General features: G+C 44.1%; 1 protein-coding gene and 1 non-coding gene across 2 annotated transcripts; one reads left to right on the top strand and one right to left on the bottom strand.

Annotated features, from left to right (window-relative positions):
• Positions 1-4,704: 4,704 nt before the first annotated feature.
• Positions 4,705-12,266, bottom strand: EIF2B2 (eukaryotic translation initiation factor 2B subunit beta). The gene is made up of 8 exons (XM_053602415.1): positions 12,033-12,266; positions 11,793-11,913; positions 11,523-11,671; positions 9,702-9,865; positions 8,965-9,060; positions 8,217-8,354; positions 6,976-7,042; positions 4,705-5,641 (listed from the first exon to the last, which is right to left on the bottom strand). The coding sequence occupies exons 1-8, from the start codon at positions 12,193-12,195 to the stop codon at positions 5,484-5,486; spliced, it is 1,056 nt and encodes a 351-aa protein (XP_053458390.1). The 5' UTR covers positions 12,196-12,266; the 3' UTR covers positions 4,705-5,483.
• Positions 12,267-14,421: 2,155 nt separating this feature from the next.
• On the top strand, positions 14,422-14,561 carry LOC128594970 (U4 spliceosomal RNA). Its single transcript, XR_008382672.1, has one exon. It is a non-coding gene; the product is annotated as a U4 spliceosomal RNA (small nuclear RNA).
• The last annotated feature ends 5,862 nt before the right edge of the window (positions 14,562-20,423 follow it).

Here is a 20,423-nt window from a genome sequence, read left to right on the forward strand (position 1 = left end):
AGGCCAGGCACCGTGGCTCATGCCTGTAATCCCAGCACTTGGGAGGCCGAGGTGGGTGGATTGCCTGAGTCACAGGTTTAAGACCAGCCTGAGCCAAAGCAAGACCCCATTTCTAAAAATAGCCGGGCATTGTGATGGGCACCTGTAGTCCTAGCTACTCGGGAGGCTGAGGCAAGAGGATTGCTTAAGCCCAGAAGTTAGAGGTTGCTATGAGCTGTGACGCCATGACACTCTACCAAAGGCGACAAAGTGGGACTTTGTTTCAAAAAAAAAAGTAAGAACTGTCTTACAGTGATCCAAACAAATAAACTAAAAAGAGATGGTCTGGAGTTACCTACTACTATTAGTAGTTTACTGTTACGTAACACAATTATAGAATTTTACATGTAAATTGTGAATTTTAGGAATCTTGTCAAGTTTTTGCTTCTTTACCACTAAGTAGCTTCTTCTGTAGGCAGGTCTTAATCCTAAATGTAACATGCCTGAAAAAACACTACTGGAAGGATCCTTCTCTTCAGCCCAGTGTTTAATATAAACATCAAGCACTTAGGCTCAAGGCCTGCACTCCATTGTGTGGGTGATACAGAGACTGGAAGCTTAGACTATAGCTCTTTATTAATAATAATTGCCGTGCCATTGTGCAATATCCTGGAACAGCTGTTTGGTCAATGAAAGAATAATTCAAAGCAAAGTCAGCCAGATATAAAACACTTCTAAACCGCATTTCAAAATAGCTCTTTTGTGTCAACTAGGTGCATGTCTGCAGAGGGAGTTTTTGCGAGGATAGGTGGGTAGCATGGGGCCTCGCCTCACCATCTGGTGTGATCTTTACAGCACAGTGGTTCTGATGTACTGAGTTCTACATACGCAGTATTAGTCACGTAGCTCCGCGGTGGAAGTAGTACACTAGCGGCCTTTGTTGCCCCAAAGACAGATGCAACAGATTGCTTTGTGAAATGGTTTTGAAGCACATCTGTGGAACTTAGGATCCTTTGGGTACCCGCACTGATTTCTTTGAGGTATCATTTTACACTTCAGTTTTTCTTGGTACAGCATTTTTCAAAGACTTCTCTTCTGAGGCTAAATTAGGCATTTCTGTTCCTGCTTTGAGTTCCAAGAACTGTGCCTTTCCTGCCCTTTGCCCAAACTGGAAGATAGAAACCGTGGGAAAAGTGTCTTACAAACTGCATTATGTTATCTAAGTTGGTCTACTTAGCATATTCAGGAAGACTATCACATCCATGGAATCCTAGTTCCTCTCCAAGCTGCAAGAGGTTTTCTCAAACAGGCTGACAGGTAGTGAGTTGGCAGGGATCATTCTGTTTAGTTCAAGTTCTCGTCCCAATATTTACCCCTCTTCGAATAGGAACAGAGGGAGAGGGAATTAGGAAGATGAGCTTTTTGGAGTTTTTCTTAATTGGGGTAATAAAGATTCTGAAGAATATGCATGCCTGCAGTTCTTCTCTTCTAGGCGGGGTAAAGCTGGCCGGAGACAGAGCTGCTGCCCTTCTACCCGTCAGCTTCCCATAGCTGGGAAGGGTGCTGCTGCTAATTTTAGACACAGAGACTAAGATGCACAAAGGACAAGTATCATAAAGCATTTTTGGAGCCAAGAACAGACCTAAGTTCCTTGCTTCACTGCCGCTTTTACTCCAAACCACACAATTGTACCCAAGTGAGTTGTTGCTAGAATTGGTGCCTTTGCAGGAGACAATTGCTTGTAATTGGTAGCTACAAGACACTTCACTGAGAAAGCATGGGGTCTTAGATGCTTTAAGAAATAAGCGGCAGACTGAGGCCTACGTGAGTCAGGCTCTTCCGAGTCACACAGCTTTTAGGTCAGTCTTAAATTCTGACTCTCTTCAGTCTTGTTTTTTCCCTCAGGAAAACAAGAGGCCTAAGGCAAAAAGATCTGTCTTAAATACATAGGAAAGAGGTGAGGCCTTTCTCTTAAAATCTACCTCTGACCAGTGTTTACCAAAAAGTGGTTTCAAATCACCTCTTAAGGCTCAGAGCCTGTAGCTCATGGCTTAAGGTGCTGGCCACATATACCAGGGCTGACAGGAGCCCGGCCTCAGCCTGCCAAACAACAATGACAACTACAACAAAAAAATAGAAGGACATTGTGGCGGGTGCCTGTAGGCCCACCTACTTGGGAGGCTGAGGCAAGAGAATCGCTTAAGCCCAAGAGTTTGAGGTTGCTGTGAGCTGTGACATCACAGCACTCTACCAAAGGCGACAAAGTGAGACTGTCTCAAAAAAAAAAAAAAAAAGAAAAAGGAAAAGAAAATTTTTAAAAAATTAAAAAAAAAAAAAACATCAACACCTGTTTAACCCTGCAGGTGCTTGTTACAAGTGCAGACTCTCAGTGCTCCTATCCACAGACACTGCTGCAGGGGGAAGAGGCCAGCCCTGTGACAGGCACCCTGGGTTTCTCTGCTTTGGATCACTAGTTTCTGAACATGGCAAATCATCTAGACCATCAGGCCCACACTTTAGGTAAAAACTACAGATTACTAACACATTACGAATAGAACTAGATATCCCCCTTCTTGCCACTGTTTAGTGTTATACTCTTAAACTTTCCCGTGTACATTTAATGAAATAGGGTCATATGCATATTGCTCTACAGCTTTTTTCCAGGTTATTTTTAGCCAACAGAATATAAAAATGAATCTCCTTGCAAATCTACCCCATTCTTTTTTTTTTTTTTTGGAGACAGTCTCACTTTGTTGCTCCCAGTAGAGTGCCATAGCATCACAGCTCACAGCAACTTTAAACTCTTGGGCTCAAGTGATTCTCTGTTTCAGCTGCCCAAGTAGCTGGGACTACAAGAGCCCACCATGCCCAGCTATTTTTTTAGAGATGAAGTCTCACTCTGGCTCAGGCTGGTCTCAAACTAGTAAGCTCAGACAATCTACCAGCTTCAGTCTCCCACAGTACTAGGATTACAGGCATGAACCACTGTGTCCAGCCCAAATCTGCCCCAATCTTTTAACACAAGGGTCATGATGCAAATATCTACAGGGGTTAGGCAGGTAATATAAACATGTAAAATGGATCTGGTAGGAACCACAGTAAACTGGGTGTTTTCCACCTAATGGAATCAGATGCTACCCGCTTGACAATGTGGACTGAGACATGCCAAATCTGAGTTTTTAAGAAAAGCAATAAACCCAGTATTTTACAGATTTTTCTGTCTTTCTTTTTTTTTGCGTTTTTTGGCCAGGGCTGGGTTTGAACCTGCCACCTCTGGCAATATGGGGCCGGCGCCCTACTCCTTTGAGCCTCAGGTGCTGCCCAGATTTTTTTCTCCTTTTTTTTTTTTTTTTTTTTGTAGAGACAGAGTCTCACTGTACCGCCCTCGGGTAGAGTGCCGTGGCGTCACACGGCTCACAGCAACCTCTAACTCCTGGGCTTCCGCGATTCTCTTGCCTCAGCCTCCCTAGTAGCTGGGACTACAGGCGCCCGCCACAACGCCCGGCTATTTTTTTTTTTTGTTGTTGTTGTTGTTGCAGTTTGACCGGGGTTGGGTTTGAACCCGCCACCCTCGGCATGTGGGGCCGGCGCCCTACTCGCTGAGCCACAGGCGCCGCCCTTTCTCCTTTTTTTTTAAAGAGACTGGGTCTCATCCCCAGTGCTATGGCTCACTTATGCCTGTAATCCTAGCACTGGGAGGCCAAGGCAGGATTGCCCAAGCTCACGAGTTCCAGATCAGCTTGAGCAAGAGCGAGACCCTTGTCTCTACTAAGAGTAGAAAAACTAGCTGGGTGTGGTGGTGCACACCTGTAGTCCCAGCTACTCAGGAGGCTAAGGCAAGATCTCTTGAGCCCAAGAGACTGAGGTTGCTGTGAACTGATGCCATGGCACTTTACCCTGGGGCCATAGAGTGAGACTCTGTCTCAAAAGAAAAAAAAAAAAGATGGGCGGCGCCTGTGGCTCAGTGGGTAGGGCACCAGTCCCATATGCCAAGGGTGGCGGGTTCGAACCCGGTCCCCGCCAAACTGCAATAAAAAAAAAAAAGAGGGCGGCGCCTGTGGCTCAAGAAGTAGGGTGCTGGTCCCATATGAAAAAAAAAAAAAAGAAAAAAGAAAAAAAAAAAAGATTAAACAAAGAAAACAGGTATAGATAGGGCCTCACTGTGTGTGCCTCCCAAAATGCTGAAATTACAGGTGTGACTATCATGCCCAGCCATAATGTACAGATTTTTAAATAACAGGAACTAATTCATATTAAATACAGGATGAATCAGCTAAAAATGTCTTTAATCCAGATACTACCCTCAAACCACCCTTTTGAAACTTCTGTTGCCTTGTCTACATAATGTTCCACAGTGTAAATGTTCTACCTTCTAAGGTCATACCAATTAATAGTCCTATAAGCAGTGCCTGAGAAGATCCTTTTCTGAGCAGCATTCCACACATCCCAGGCGCTTCCCCAGAGATCAGATGCAGTAGATCTGAGGTGAAGCTCCCAGTTGATTCTGATGATTGCAGAGATTTTGGAACCATTCTCTCAGACTAACAAGTTGTTCGGGCCTTTCCAGTGAATTATAAAGGAAACTATAAATATTTCCATTCGGTAACCACTCTTCTATGTTTTAGACTTTTCTAATTACCACCCTCTATGAAAACACGAAAAGGACCGTGCTGCTGCTGTTTCAAGCAGTTCAATCAGAACAGGACAAAAAATAAACCAACTCAGGAACCTTCAAGTAGCTTTTATTGGCACAGCCTAGGAAAAGGTGTGGTAGCCATTTCTGAGCAAAAATCTGCATCCCAGCAAGGTACTCTGTGTTAAGTTTAACACACCATTGAACCATAAAGTTTAAGTTCCTGAAACAGATGCAGCCGCAGTCACTAAGAGACTCCAAAATCAGTAAGTGAAGTCCTGCTGTTCTGTTAAGGCCTGAAAGGCAAGAAACAGTCCTAGATGTGTGCCTTGTTGTGGGATGACTAAAAGGGCAGGTGACAGTATCAAGGCTTTTTCCAGGTTGACTCCTGTTCATTCCCCCACTGCAAGAAGGATGCATTGCGCCGGGCGCAGTGGCTCACGCCTGTAATCCCAGCACTGTAGGAGGCTGAGGAGGGAGAATCGCTTGAGCTCAGGAGTTCGAGACTCGCCTGAGTGACAGTGAGACCCCGACTCGTGAAAAAAATGGAAAAACCCAGCCGGGCGCCCCGGTGAGCACCTGTAATCCCAGCGGCTTCCAGAGGCTGAGGCAGCAGGGGTGCCCGCAGCCCGAGTCTGAGGTTGTGGTGAGCTACCACACCCACTGCACTCTGCTCAGGGGCATAGGGTGGGACCCTGTCTCAACAACAAAAAAAAAAAAGTAAAGAAATAAAAAATAAGCAAGGAAATAAAATAAAAAAGCCAATAAAAAAAAAAAAAGAAAGAAAGAAAGATGCGTTGCAGCAGCAGCACTGAAATCTCCTCTCCGTTCTGGGTCTGCCCAAGCGATTTCTGCTTAGGACAGGTGGTGGTCATAGGACATGATCATCAGGGTGGTAGAGTTCACTCATCAGGCGATAGACGTAGGATGGTGCATTCCCACCAATGTTGGAGATAAAGAGGGTAATGAGCTCTGGGGGGACGTAGTCAAACACAGGGCAATGAACGCTGACCTTCTCCAGAATGTCCCCTGAAAGGCAAGCACATGTGCTAAAGAAAAAAACAGAGGCTCCTACTCTAATAGTTCAGATAGCATATAGATTCTAGGCTCGATAATACAGGAATACTAGCTATCCACAGAAAGGAAGCTTAACTTCAGATCACAATACTCCCTGCTTAGAACTCTCCAATGCCGGGCAGCGCCTGTAGCTCAAAGGGGTGGGGCGCCAGCCCCATATGCAGAAGTAGTGGGTTCAAACCCAGCCCTCGCCAAAAACTGCAAAAAAAAAAACAACAAAACTCTCCAATGCCTTTGCATAGTCCTTAAAATAAAATTCAAACTTGGGACTACAAGCTTCAAGATCTGGCTACTCCCTGCCATACCACATTAATTACAATTCGCACCACTCCCTACTTTCCGGCCACATGGCCATCTTTCTCCAACTGGTTAGGCACGTACCCATTTCAGGCCCTCGCACCAGCACCTGGAAAGCTCTTTCTTTGATATTCATGTGCTGGGCTCCACTCATTCAAGACTCCGCTGAAATGTAATCTCCTTAAGACCCCCAACGTTAATTACTCTCTACCTACTTTCTATCACATCACCCTTACTATTATTTCTTCCTAAAATATCCCATGATCTGACATTTACTCATCCGTCTTCCACAGAATGTAAGCTCTATAGGAATAGGGCTTTACCTTTCTTATTCATTGTTATATCTCTTGTGCCTAGGATAGTGCTGGATACATAGTTGGTGCTTAATAATTACTTCTTAAACAAGGAATTGTCTAAATAAAGAAATGAGGTCATTCAACTTCCAAGAATTAGGATCCCAAGCACTGGCATTTCCTCTCAGCAGGTACAAGGCCAGTTTGACCGCCGATGAGGCAGCAGGCTCATGGAGCTGAGCTGCTGTCTTTAGAAGCCAGAGAAAAGGACCCCCAACACCCAAGACAATCTACATTTCAGAGCCTGCTTCTTTTGACAGTCAGTTCACCAAAATGACTCCCTACAACAACTGAAACAGATACATTTTCCCACTTGATTATTCCTGTATTTCAAATAATACACAAAGAAAATCTAGTTAATGCCAGGTGATCCAACCCTCCATAGCCCCAGTAACTCTGCTAAAATCTATTAATCTTAGAACAAATTACCATGGACCAGATAGGTCCCACAAGCACTTTGAGCTGCTAAAGAAAACAGTCCCCACAAGAAGTATGATTAAAAAAAAACACACCCCAAACAGTATTCAATCGATTCTCCTGACCACCAAAACAACACAAAGACCAAAACACAAGCATGCACAAAACCCCAAGACAGACAGACACACACACACATACACGCACGTGCAACTTCTATACCTTCTGTGAAAGGCAGGACTTCTTCAGGAGCCACAAACTTATGAAATGAATCTTCTTCATTGGGGAACTAGAAAAAAGTTTGTTTGTTTTTTTTTAAATAAACATATTAGGAAAAGTTTTAAAAAACAGAGACCTAGCAATTCCATGCCTAGATAACATACCCAAGAAAAATGAAAAAATATGTCCACACCGAAAACTTACACACAAATGCTTATAGCAGCATTATTCATAAAAACCAAAAGGCAGGTGGTACCTGTGGCTCAAGTAGTAGGGTGCCAGCCCCATATACCAGAGGTGGCAGGTTCAAAGAAAGGACACTCTGGCTTGGCACCTGTAGCACAGTGGTTATGGAGCCAGCCACATACACCAGGGGTGGCAGATTTGAACCTGGCCCAAGACTTCTTACTGTATGATTCTTTTTATACAAAATATCCAGGGTGGTGCCTGTGGCTCAAAGGAGTAGGGCGCGGCCCCCTGTACTGGAGGTGGTGGGTTCACACCCAGCCCCGGCTCAAAACTGCAAAAAAAAACAACAAAAAACTGCAAAATATCCAAAACAGACAAATCCACAGAGCCAGGAAGCACATTAGCGGTTATTAGGAGATGGAGAGAAGCAGGAATGAGGAATGATTGCTCAGTGGGTATAGGGTGCTTTCCAGGGATGAAAAGGTTTTTAAACTAAAGAGTGGTGGTTGCACAATGCTGTCAATGGACTAAATACCACTGAACTGTACATTTTAAAGTGGTTAATTGTATGTTATGTGAATTTCATCTCAATTTTTAAAAAAGACACATATAAATAGGCTGATATTTTCAAAGCAAATAGCTTCTGTCACTGATGAAATGGTTCTTCACTTAGTAACTGCTTATATTCAGGCTACAGAGGATAGGCCCTAGAACAAGGCCAATAAAACTGATTCTATGATCCTAGTTTCAACCTGCTTGGCATCTTCAAAACCGGTCAAGGTAAAAGGAGTGGTAGCAATTGTAAGCAAAGGGCCTTTCCCAACTACATATTGTCCTGACATAATTTTGACTTCCTAAAGCCAGCAGATGATAACTATTGATTGTTTTTTCTGGACCAAGATTTGTGCAGCTCTCTCCAGCCTCCACTAAATCTAATCCATTGAGTAAATGCAGACAAAAAGAGGCCCGGAATGAGTAGGTTGAGGCCCAGAGTTCAAATCTACACTGTGGCTTCCTTCTTTCTGTTGGCTACCTCTAGAGACAGACAGACATACCTGTGGAGAGAGTTTGAACATCGGTGCGCAGACGATGAGTGGGGTGGAATGGTGCTTTGCTGCCAGTGCCAGAGTGTGAGTTCCTGTCACCGCTCTCAGGGCACCATTAGCCAGGATGGTCTTTGTGCCAATGATCACCTTTGGAACAGGAAGAAGACTGTCAGCCACCCTAGGGGGAGAGCCTTGAAAGGGCCAACAGCCATAGGAGGCTGAATGCTCAGGCCTCAGACCTGGCATCCAGAAGTGGCACAGAGCAGTAGAGGGGAAAAGATCCTAGGCTCATTCGGTATAAGTTCTAGCTGAAAAGTGCATTACTCAGAAAAGAATTAATGCAAAATGGGACAAGGAACTGCAAAACCTACTGCTATTTGCCCCCTATTTTCTGGAAATTCATATGCCACCCCATCTGAGAAGCCAGCTTTTTCATTCACTGTCCACCACTGCCAAGTTCATGGAACATGAGGAGGGAGCTGTGTAGCCAATCCCTAGCTGATGACACTCCTGGCTTAGCTCTTGATTTTTTTTTCTTTATTTGATTCTTTTCAATGCTTTAATCACATGTAAAGGCTACTCCATGTGAGGAACAGTGAAAAGAACTTAGTTAATAAATTAAAAAGGCCTAAATATGGATTCCCAAAAGGTGCTGGAAACTCTTCCTTTACCATGACTATTATAGGAGGAGATAAAATACAATATTTTAGAAGTATAATCCTCATGAATTCAACACAATAACTCCAAATACACCCACCTTGTTGACTCTTGACATAACAGCAAAAATGGCAGCATCAGTCATGACAGTTGTCTCAATACCTGCTTTGGACAAATTGACAGCCATTTCATGACCCTGAAATAGGACAGAAAGACTAATGCTAGTAGAAAGAGTGAGAGACAGTGAAAAGTGCTCTCAAATGTAACTGGATCTGGGGAATTCTGTGATGTGGGCATATCCAGTATACAACTTCCAACAGATAACTCACTTTTCTCCTATGGTAGCTCTGATAAGCTTCAGAGAAGCCCAAGGGAAGCTAATAAATGTATAATACTCCACAGTAGCTCTAGAGTAGCCACAAAACTGGAAATACAGCTTGCTTGCATAATCAAGCTAGCTGAAAAGATAACTCCTGCGCAGTATTTTACATCTGGCAGTTTTCCATATTTCCTTTATAAGACCCATTATTGCCTTTTTGAGACCCTAAGGATTGAGTGAGATCAGATCAAACACTCAGTCATCTTCAAGGGCATTTTGATTTTTAAAAGAATAAAGATTTACTTTTCTTTGGCCTCAGCAGTTCACCCAACTTCCTTAAACCAATGCTTAAGAATGTTTGCAGGATGACAACCTGAAAAGTCCTCTAATGTTTTGCTTTATCTTCTCAATGTCTCAGTGTCTTGCTTACCAATTCAAAGTTGGTACGGCCTCACCCATCCCTCATTTATTCCCTATTTATTTTTCCTTTATCTTAGCAATCCCAGCAGTCCCCCTACCTGGCAAAAAGGAGCACATTCTGCCACAATGACATGGAATTTCCTCTTTCGGGCAGCTTCTTTGAGGAAGGCCTCTACTGTTCGGGAGAAGCCAATGGTCATGATCACCTCATTGGAGTGGATGTGTTCCAGGGCCTGGGCTGCAATGTTCTCAGTTGTCCCTTCTACAAGAACAGTTTTGTAAGGAAAATGTGAAGCTGCCATGCTACAACACAAACAGACATGACCAAAGTACGGAAAAGGACATCTGCCCTTCATATACACTCCTACCAGCAGACCCTGGGTATCGCAGGCTTGCTGTGTTTTAAATGAAATGTCATATTTCTTTTTGGTTTGTTTGTTTTTGTAGTTTTTGGCGGGGCTGGGTTTGAACCTGCCACCTCTGGTATATGGGGCCGGTACCCTACTCACTGAGCCACAGGCACCGCCGAAATGTCATAATTTCTTAAAAGCCCCACTCCTCTGGGATTTTCTACCTCCCCAGTTCTCTGCCTATTTCTTGGAAGCACCCCTACTCATCAACCCCCTCCTGCCACTACATAGCTCCTTATAACTGATTTTTTTTCCTTCTTTTTTTGCAGTTTTGGCTGGGGCTGGTCTTGAACCTGCCACCCATGGTATATGGGGCCGGCGCCCTGCTCCTTGAGCCACAGGTGCCACCCCTTATAACTGATTTTGAAGACAAAAAAATTCACTCTGGGAGGCCGAAGCAGGTGGCTTGCCTGAACTCACAGGTTTGAGGCCAGCCTGAGCCAAAGTGAGACCTCATCTCTAAAAATAGCTGGGCATTGTGGCAGATGCCTGTAGTCCTTGGGAGGACTGAGGCAACAGAATTGCTTAAGCCCAAGAGTTTGAGGTTGCTATGAGCTGTGATGTCACGGCACTCTACCAAGGGCAACAAAGTGAAACTCTGTCTCAAAAAACAAAAACAAAAAAGAAGACAACAAATTCAGGCAAGAAATAGCAATCTGGGAAATCCTGAAGTGCTGAATGGGATAAACAGAGCTTCCCCTTAAGAGAACTCTTCCTCCAAAAAGGACAACTCTGACCCCTTTGCTGTGGCTCCGGGCATCTTGAAGTCAACCGTCATCACATCTCACCTGAGGGAGGCCAGAAGAGACAAACAGGGGAGGAATTTGGGAGCAGCTTCTTCACCCTCTTATCATAATGAGTATGTGCTGATCTCTTGGGTCACAAAGACCAGAGGGATGGAGTTGGTATAGAAGTGTGTGTAAACATTCAAGAGGAAGTTCAGTGACTGGTATATCAACTGTAGTTTTAGTGACTTCATTTCCTTTAAAAGGAAAATAAAACTCTGTCTTCATAAGAGTCACTGCCACAGTGCATCTGGAGTCTCTAAAGGGTTGGTCTGTAAGTAAAAATTCAGGGGGTGGGCTGCTCAGTGGGTAGGGTTCTGGCCCCATATACCAAGGGTGAGGGGTTCAAGCCCAGCCCTGCCAAACTGCAACAAAAAAACAGCTGGGCGTTGTGGTGGGCGCCTGTAGTCCCAGCTACTCAGGAGGCTGGGGCAAGAGAATCACCTAAGCCCAGGAGTTGGAGGTTACTGTGAACTGTGTGATGCCACAGCACTCTACTGAGGGTGATAAAGTGAGACTCTGTCTCTGCCAAAAAAAAAAAGTTCAGGGGGTAATTACCTTAGTCCTGCCACCTTCCAACATCTCCTAATCGGGAAGGAAGGCAAACCTCTGAGAACCAGTAGGTTGATAATCTCCCATCTCTGCTGATGAACAACTTCCAGGAGCTCTTGTTCCCTTATTTGTCTGCAGCCTGTCCTGTCTATCCAGTGATCAGGGCTCTTACCCAGCTCCACTAGCAGCTCATTAATCGCCTCAATGATGTTGGACTGAAGTTGGGCATAATGGAAGCTGAAATCTTCATTCAGGCCTCCGGATGTCAAGAGCTTATGCAGGGACTCCTGCTGATCACTCTCGTCATTGCGTCCGTGGAGTCTAGGAAGGCAAAAAGAGCAGAGGGAGGTGGGGAAAAGTGGTCAGACAGATAACAGGAGCTGTTCAGCCACAATAAAGTCTCAAACATGGATAAGGGCTCAAAGCGCTACATGAGCCTGACCTGCCATACTCCTCCCGGATGATCTTAAGAACTCTCCGCACCATGTTGCCTACAGTGGTCTCGGAGGGCTGCGCGGCCGTCATCCTCCTTCCCTCTCTGCGGATCAGCTCCATTAGCTCCCCTGCAGTCCAAAAGACATAGAGTGAGCGGAGCCAGCACGTGTGAGGCCTGGGAGCGTTCGGCCTTGGAGCAGGGCATGGAAAGGGGCCGGGGTCGCAGGTGAAACTAGGCCTGCCTCACCAGCGTTGCTCCAGCGGTGGTCGGTGATGATTCGGCGCAGCAGCCCCAAAGTCTCCCGAGCCATGTCCTCTGAGCTTCGCTGCCCGCCGCCCCGCTTCAGGGTCTCCACGAAACTCTCGATCCTCTCGGACAACTCTGACCCCTTTGCTGCGGCTCCCGGCATCTTGAAAGCAGCCGCTTGTTCACCCGCGCAAGCTACACCGGCGAGGGAACAGACTTTGCACTTCCGGGGCGAGCGAGGTCGGCTTCCGCTCTGAAAGAACTTACAGAAGTCTGAGAGGCGGCAGGCCACGCCCCTCGCCGGCACATCCCACCCCCTCCATCTGCAAGAGCCAATCAGAGACGTGGGGCTCGGGTTGTTCAGTTACAGTTCAGAGTCTGGGCGCCTTCTGGACTGGAGGACCAGGGCGGCCTTTCTTGGCTACAGCAATGCTGATTAGAAGTGACCGACAGGCCGGTAGAGCGTGACTAGTCCTGTTACTATGGGAACAGCAAGTCTCTGTGTCTCCCCGCCATGACCTGAGGTTAATTGGAGAAGTTGCGTCCCTCCTTCCTGGCCCTGCAACTGGGTGATGGTCCGGTGCCCCGACCCACGCTCTGATAGCGCGTCTGGGCCCCGTGGGCATACGCAGCGTTATAGTGCTGTCACGTTGCATGGAACTGTTTGCGCCTGTGTCTCTCTAATAGGTTCAACTCCCTGAGAACAGGGACTGTGTCTTTTTTTGGTTTGTATTCTCAAGGTCTAGCACATGTAATACATGGTGTCCCAAAAGTTGCCCCTTAAGTAGCCATACATAAGGGAAATGAGAAATTGTAGCTAAATGTACCTTTATTTACAAAATATTCATTACAAAATTTTACAAAGAGGTGGCCCACACATGGAGAATGCTTTTTCCCTCTCCCTAAGATTAGGAACAAACCAAGGGTGTCTACTCTTCTTTATTTATTTATTTATTGTTTTAAATGGAGTTTCTTTGTTGCCTCAGGCTAAAGTTTCGTGGGGTCAGACCTCACTGCAACCTCAAACTGGGCTCAAGCTATCCTCTTGGTAGTTTTATCCTCTTTTTAGTAGAGATGGGGATCTCACTTTTGCTCCAGCTGGTCTCTGAACTCCTGAGCTCAAACAATCCACCGCCTCTGCCTCCCAGAGTACTAAAGGCTAGGATTACAGGTGTGAGCCACCAAGCCCGGCCTTCCTTTTTTTTTTTTTCTAGAGATAGAGTTTCACTCTGTTTCCCAGACTAGAGTGCCATGGCATCAGCCTAGCTCACAGCAACTTCAAACTCTGGGCTCAGGTGATGCTCCTGCCTCAGCCTCTCAAGTAGCTGAGACTACAGGCCTTCTACAACGCCTAACTAATTTTTTATTTTTAGTAGAGATGGGGTCTTACTCTTTATCACTGCACCTGGTCAAGGATGTCTACTCTTCCCACTCCTATTTAACATCATACACAAAGCTCTAGCCCTGTCAATAGGCAAGAAAAAGAAATAAAAAGCACGCAAGGCTGGATGTGATGGCTCACATTTGTAATCCTAGCACTCTAGGAGGCTGAGCTCCAGAGTAGGAGACTAGCCTGAGCAAGGGTGAGACCCTCTCTCTAAAAATAGCCAGGCATTGTTGTGGCAAGTACCTGTAATCCTAGCTACTGGGGAGGCTGGGGCAAGAGGACGGCTTGAGCCCAGTAGTTTGAGGTTGCTTCAAGTTATGACACCCTGGCACTCTAGCCTTGGGCAACAGAGTTAGACTTTGTCTCAAAACAAAACAAAAACAAAATACAGAATGGAATGAAAAACAACTGTCCCTATTCACAAAAGACATGATTCTCTACATTAAAAATCTCAGAGTCAGCAATAACAATACCTCCTAGAACTGATAAATGACTTTAGTAAAGATACAAAAAAAATCACATTTCTGTATACTAACAATGAACAATCAGAAACTGAAATGAAAACACAATTGCTCTAAAAATCCATAAAATATTTGTTGATTTTGTTGTGTATCAATTATAAAATACCTTTAAAATTATATCAATTAAATGCTTGCCATATTATGGCCAATTTAGGGTATTGTCATTCTTTATTTTTCCATATATCAAGCCTTTAAAAAATAAGGTAGGTGGCTTGGCGCCTGTGGCTCAAGCGGCTAAGGTGCCAGCCACATACACCTGAGCTGGTGGGTTTGAAGCCAGCCCGGCCCGCCAAACAACAATGACGGCTGCAAACAAAAAATAGCCGGGTGTTGTGGCCGGGGCCTGCAGTCCCAGCTACTTGGGAGGTGGAGTCAGGAGAATCAGGTGAGCCCAGGAGTTACAAGTGGCTGTGAGCTGTGATGCCACAGCACTCTACCCAGGGCGACAGCTTGAGGCTCTGTCTCAAAAAACAAGGTATGTAGCTTTGCACAGTGGCAGTATCACAGCCAATGAGGTTTATCTGAGGCACAATTATTGCTAATTGAAAACTTTTCCCAATACCCTGCATGATGACTTGAAATATAGTTGGCATTGTCAATTTTTGACAGATTCAATGGAGACTGAATTTTTTTTTTTTCTCATTAAACTTTGTTTTAATGGGTCTCAAAATTCTGTGACAGATTTTTGGTCATGTTGTTTCCATTAAAAAGTACTGATTTTAAAAACTAATAACTTAAAACTACCACACAAAAAGAAACAAATGGTCCACAAAACATTTTCCTTTCCTTCTGAAGGTTTTACAATGCATTGTTATCATTAACCAGTCTTTTACTATTAAACTTAAATGGCCAATTGAAACAAACAGTTCTGAGACCGTTCTTCCACCACTGATTAAGACTGGGGTGGCAGGTATTAGAGATAATATTCATTTAGCCTTTTGAGCTTTCTGGGCAGACTTGGTGACCTTGCCAGCTCCAGCAGCCTTCTTGTCCACCGCTTTGATGATACCAACAGCAACTGGGAGACTGAATTTTTAAAAAAAACAAAAAGAAGACTCGGCGCCTGTGGCTCAAGCAGCTAAGGTGCCAGCCACATACACCTGAGCTGGCAGGTTCGAATCCAGCCCTGGCCCGCCAAACAACAATGATGGCTGCAACCAAAAAATAGCTGGCCGTTGTGGTGGGCGCCTGTAGTCCCAGCTACTGGGGAGGTGGAGACAGGAGAATCGCTTGAGCCCAGGAGTTGGAGGTTGCTGTGAGCTGTGATACCACAGCACTTTACCCAGGGCCACAGCTTGAGGCTCTGTCACAAAAAAAAAAAAAAAGAATGTCTGTACTATTTTATACATACAAAAAATTTCACATATATGCATACATATCGTGCATATATGCAAGTTATGAAGCATGAAACAAAATGAACACTCATCAGTCTCTCAACTTAAACTAAAATATTCAAATTCATACAGATAGAAAGTAGGATGGTGGTTGCCAGGGTAAGCAAAGGAGGAGAGTTACTATTTAATGGTTATAGAGTTTTAGTTTTGCATGATAAGAGTTCTAGAGACAGATAGCTGTGCATTCATATTGCGCAACAGTGTGAATGATGTGCTTTATGCCATTGTCAAGTTAAAATGGGTTACAAGGGTAAATGTTATCCATATTTTATAATTTAAAAAATATATGGTATACGTACGTTTTTTAAAAAAACTAAAATCCTACCCCAATATCATTATATCAATGTGTGTGCTCTTCCTCTACTCCCACACCCAAGGATAAGTACTAAATGAAATTTCGATTAATACTCTTTTACTTCATAAAAAATAATTTAGTATAATTGTAATTCCTAAATATCAATATTGCTTAGTTTTAGTTGTTGTTGAGCTTTCTACAAATGTTATTATAATGTAACTTCCTACAACTTGCCTTTTCACTCTTTAAGACAAAATTTATCCATGCTGTTATACATATCTGTAGTTCTCTTATTTGCACTGTTGCATAATATTTTATCACGTGACTATACCACAATTTATGTATTCATTTTTCTTCAGCAGACATTTGAGTTATTTCCAATCTTTCTGGGGGTGGTGGTGAATATAAATTATAAACATTCTTGTGTATATTTTGGTATATCTATAAGGGGAACAGCTGATCATAAGTTGTATAAACGTACAACTTTACAAATAAGTGTAGACTTCCAAATGGTTAAATTAACACATTCTCCTCTCAGCAGTATTTATTGGTTGATTAATTGAGACAGAGTCTCACTCAGTCACTCTCAGTAGAGCGTCCTGGCGTCCTGGCTCACAGCAACTTTTAACTCTTGGGCTCAAGTCGTTCTTTTGCCTCAGCCTCCCTAGTAGCTGGGACTATAAGGGGCCAACACAATGCCTGGCTAGATTTTCTATTTTTAGTGGAGACAGGGTGTTACTCTTGCTCAGGCTGGCCTGAGCTCAGGCTATCCACATGCCTTGGCTTCCCAGAGCTCTAGGATTACAGGCGTGAACCATCACTCTGGACCTGGAATTCTTATGTAGGGTGAGATAGGGGAGTCCAACTTTATTTTCTTTTTCCATTCTTCTTCCTCCAGTGATTTTTTAGGTGAGCTTTTTGTTTTTGCTGTTGTTTGTTTTGTTTTATTTCTTAGACAGAGTCTTGCTCTGTTGCTCAGGCTAAAGTACTGGGGCATTATCTTAACCTCAAGCTCCCGGGCTAAAGCAATTCAGCCTCCCAGGTAGATGAGACTTCAGGTGTGCACCACCATTCCTGGCTCATTTTTTTCTATTTTTTGTAGAGTCAAAGTCTTGCCATGTTGCTCAGGCTGGTCTCAAACTCCTTGCCTCAAGTGGGACTACAAGAGCCCACCTCAATGCCTGGCTAGTCTCTTTCTTTCCTTCCTTTTCTTTCCCTCCCTTCCTCCCTCGCTTCCTTCCTTCCTTCACTTCTTGCCCCTGGTAGAGTGTCCTGATGTCATAGCTCAGAACACCTTCAAACTCTTGGGCTCAAGCCATCCTCTTGCTTCAGCTTCCCAAGTAGCTGGGACTATAGGTGCCCACTACAATGGCCAGCTTTTTTTTTTTTTTTCAGTTTATGGCCGGGGTTGGGTTTTAACCCACCACTTTTGGCATATGGGACCGGTGCCCTACTCCTTTGAGCCACAGGTGCCGCCCTGGCCAGCAATTTTTTTTTTTTTTTTTAAGAGACCAGGTCTTATTCTTACTCAGGCTGATTTTCTGGTCTCGAACTTGTGAGCTCTGGCAATCCACCTACTTCAGCCTCCCAGAGTGCTAGAATTATAGGCGTGAGCCACCTGGACCTGGAATTCTTCTTATGTAGGGTGAGATACAGGAGGAATTCTTCTTAGGTAGGGTGAGCCACCATGCCCAGCTAACAGAACTGATTTTGTTTAGATTCTACCCACAGAGAAAATGGCTCTAGCTCATGGGTAAATCCTGATTGGTCTAAGCCATTCGTGGTAATTCCATTCTCCTATTTTTACAGATTGGTGTAGGGTAACCCATTTTTTAGTCAGCAGGATATGAAAGAGATTTGTTTGGGACTTCTGGAAAGGTATTCCTGCTCTGAAGAAGGAAACAGAAAAGACTACCTAGTCTCTTCTGTCTCTGATCTTTTTGGATATGATGCCTGGGGTTATAGAAGCTATCTTGTGATCATGAGGTCTCAAGACTGGGAATAAACTTAACATGTTGAACATGGAAGAACAGAAAAACAGGAAGAGCCTAGGCTCTTGATAATATCAACCCTTAAGTGAGGATTTTACATATGTTAATTGTTTTCATTCCTACCATAGTCTTGAGATAGGTGCTATTTTTTTTCTTTCAATAACTTTGGTACCAAGAGATAGGTGCTATTAATATAATCATTTTCAAAAGAGGAACCTGAGTCATAAATAGGGTAAGTAACTTGCTCAATGTTGCACACCTAATCAGCAGAAGAGCTGGCATGTAAACCCAACAATCTGGCTTCAGAGCCTGCGCTATGTATTGTGGTATCTTAAAGTTATTGTGTGAAATCAACAAATCTAGAAGTTGCCTTAGTTTTACACTTTTTATTATATGAAATGATATATTTCTCTATTGTTAAATAATTTTTTTTTTTTTTTTTTTGTAGAGACAGAGTTTCACTTTATTGCCCTCCGGTAGAGTGCGGTGGCGTCACACGGCTCACAGCAACCTCCAACTCCTGGGCTTAGGCGATTCTCCTGCCTCAGCCTCCCGAGTAGCTGGGACCACAGGCGCCCGCCACAACGCCCGGCTATTTTTTTGTTGCAGTTTGGCCGGGGCTGGGTTTGAACCCACCACTCTCGGCATATGGGGCCGGCGCCCTACTCACTGAGCCACAGGCGCCGCCCTGTTTACATAATTTTGAATGGAGTTTTCTATCACAGCCCAAAGCAACTTAATATAGGGTATTTATCTTTTGCTGGTTGATTTGTAAGATACTGTATTTAGGATACTAACCATTTAACTTTCACTTATGTTGCAATATTAGTATTTTTAGAAACTTTGTCCCAATTTTCATAAATGCTGTGAGAGTGCAAATGCAAGCACCCTTCAGTAACAAAATTTGGGAAAACATACCAGTAGACTTTAAAATGTTCATTCAGGGCCAGGTGCAGTGGCTCACGCCTGTAATCCCAGCACTCTGGGAGGCTGAGGCGGGTGGATTGCCTGAGCTCACAGGTTTGAGACCAGCCTGAGCAAGAGCAAGACCCTGTCTCTACTAAAAAATAGAAAAACTAGCCAGACATTGTAGAGAGTACCTATAGTCCTCGCTACTTGGGATGCTGAGACAAGAGAATTGCTTGAGCCCAACAGTTAGAGGTTGCTCCGGGCTATAACACCATAGCCCTCTGCCAAGGGTGAGAAAATGAGACTCTAGCTAAAAAAAAAAAAAACGTTCATTCAGGCCTGGCGCAGTGACTCGCACCTGTAATCCTAGTGCCCTGGGAGGCCAAGGAGAGAAGGTCACTTGAGCTCAGGAGTTTGAGACCAGCCTAAGCAAGAGTGAGACCCCATGTCTGCTAAAAATTGAAAAATTTGCCAGACGTTATGGGGGGTGCCTGTGGTCCCAACTACTCAGGAGGCTCAGGCAGGAGAATCACTTGAACCTAGGAGTTTGAGGTGATGAGCGATGACACCACAGCATTCTAGCCTGGGGGACAGAGTGAGACTCTGTCTCAAAAAAAAATTCATTCATACCTTTGAGCTAGCATGTCCATATTTAGAAATTTATCCTAAGGAAATAATCAGAAACAGGCACATAGAGTTATCTACAATGTCTTTCATTTTACTATTTACATCATAAAAATAACAAATAAATCTAAATATTAAAAACTAGAAGATTGGTTTAGTACATTATATAGTATAGCTTTACAATGGAATATCATGTTTTAGAATTTTGACATGGGAAACGATTGACAGATGAGAGAACTGTTGAAAGACAAATGCAGAGAACTCTTAACAACAGATTTTTGTTTTGTTTTGTTTTGTTTTTATTTTTATTTATTTTTTGTTGTTGTTGCCCTAGGTACAAGGCTGTGGCGTCACAGCTTACAGCAACCTCAAACACTTGGGCTCAAGCAATTCTCTTCCCTCAGCCTCCTGAGTATCTGGGACTACAGACGCCTGCCACAATGCCTGGCTATTTTTAGAGATGAGGTCTTGATCTGGCTCAGGCTGGTCTTGAACTTGTGAGCTCAGGCAATCCACCAGCCTCAGCCTCCCAGAGTGCTAGGATTACAGGTGTAAGCCCCACACGCCACTTTTTGTTTTGTTTTGTTTTATTTTTGAGACAAGAATCTCACTTTGTCACCCTTGGTAGAGTGCTGTGGTGTAATAACTCACAGCAACCTCAAACTCTTGGGCTCAAGCATTTCTCTCAATTTAGCCTCCCTAGTAGCTGGGACTACAGGTGCCTGCCACAATGTCTGGCTGTCTTTAGAGATGGGGGTCTTGCTCTTGCTCAGGTTGGTCTCATACTTGTGGGCTCAGGCAATCAATCCCCTTGGCCTCCCAGAGTGCTAGGATTACAGGCATGAGCCACCACACCTGGTCCTTTTGTTTGTGCTTTTGAGATGAGGCCTGACTCTACTGGCCAGGTTAGCCTCAAACTTCTGGGCTTAAGCAATCCTCCCCACCTCAGCCTCCATAGCTGGGACTAGAGTCACATGCCTATGAGTGTGGATGACAACATATTGTTAAGTTTACAAGGTAGGTTGCAAACAATCACTCTTGAAAATAGTTTGACAATTCCTTTCAAAACTAAAAATAGATTTATGATACCTAGCAGTGAGCTTTTGGTCATTTATCCCAGAGGAATGAAGAATGTCCATGCAGGAACTTGTACATGAATGTTCATAGCAGCTTTCTTAATAATAGTCCCAAACTGGAAACTATCCAAATGCCTTCCAACTGGTGAATAGACAAACTGCGGTACAGCCATACCAAGGAATACTGTTCAGCA

This window comes from Nycticebus coucang, chromosome 9, assembly GCF_027406575.1.
Source record: "Nycticebus coucang isolate mNycCou1 chromosome 9, mNycCou1.pri, whole genome shotgun sequence".
Classification (NCBI taxonomy): domain Eukaryota; kingdom Metazoa; phylum Chordata; class Mammalia; order Primates; family Lorisidae; genus Nycticebus; species Nycticebus coucang.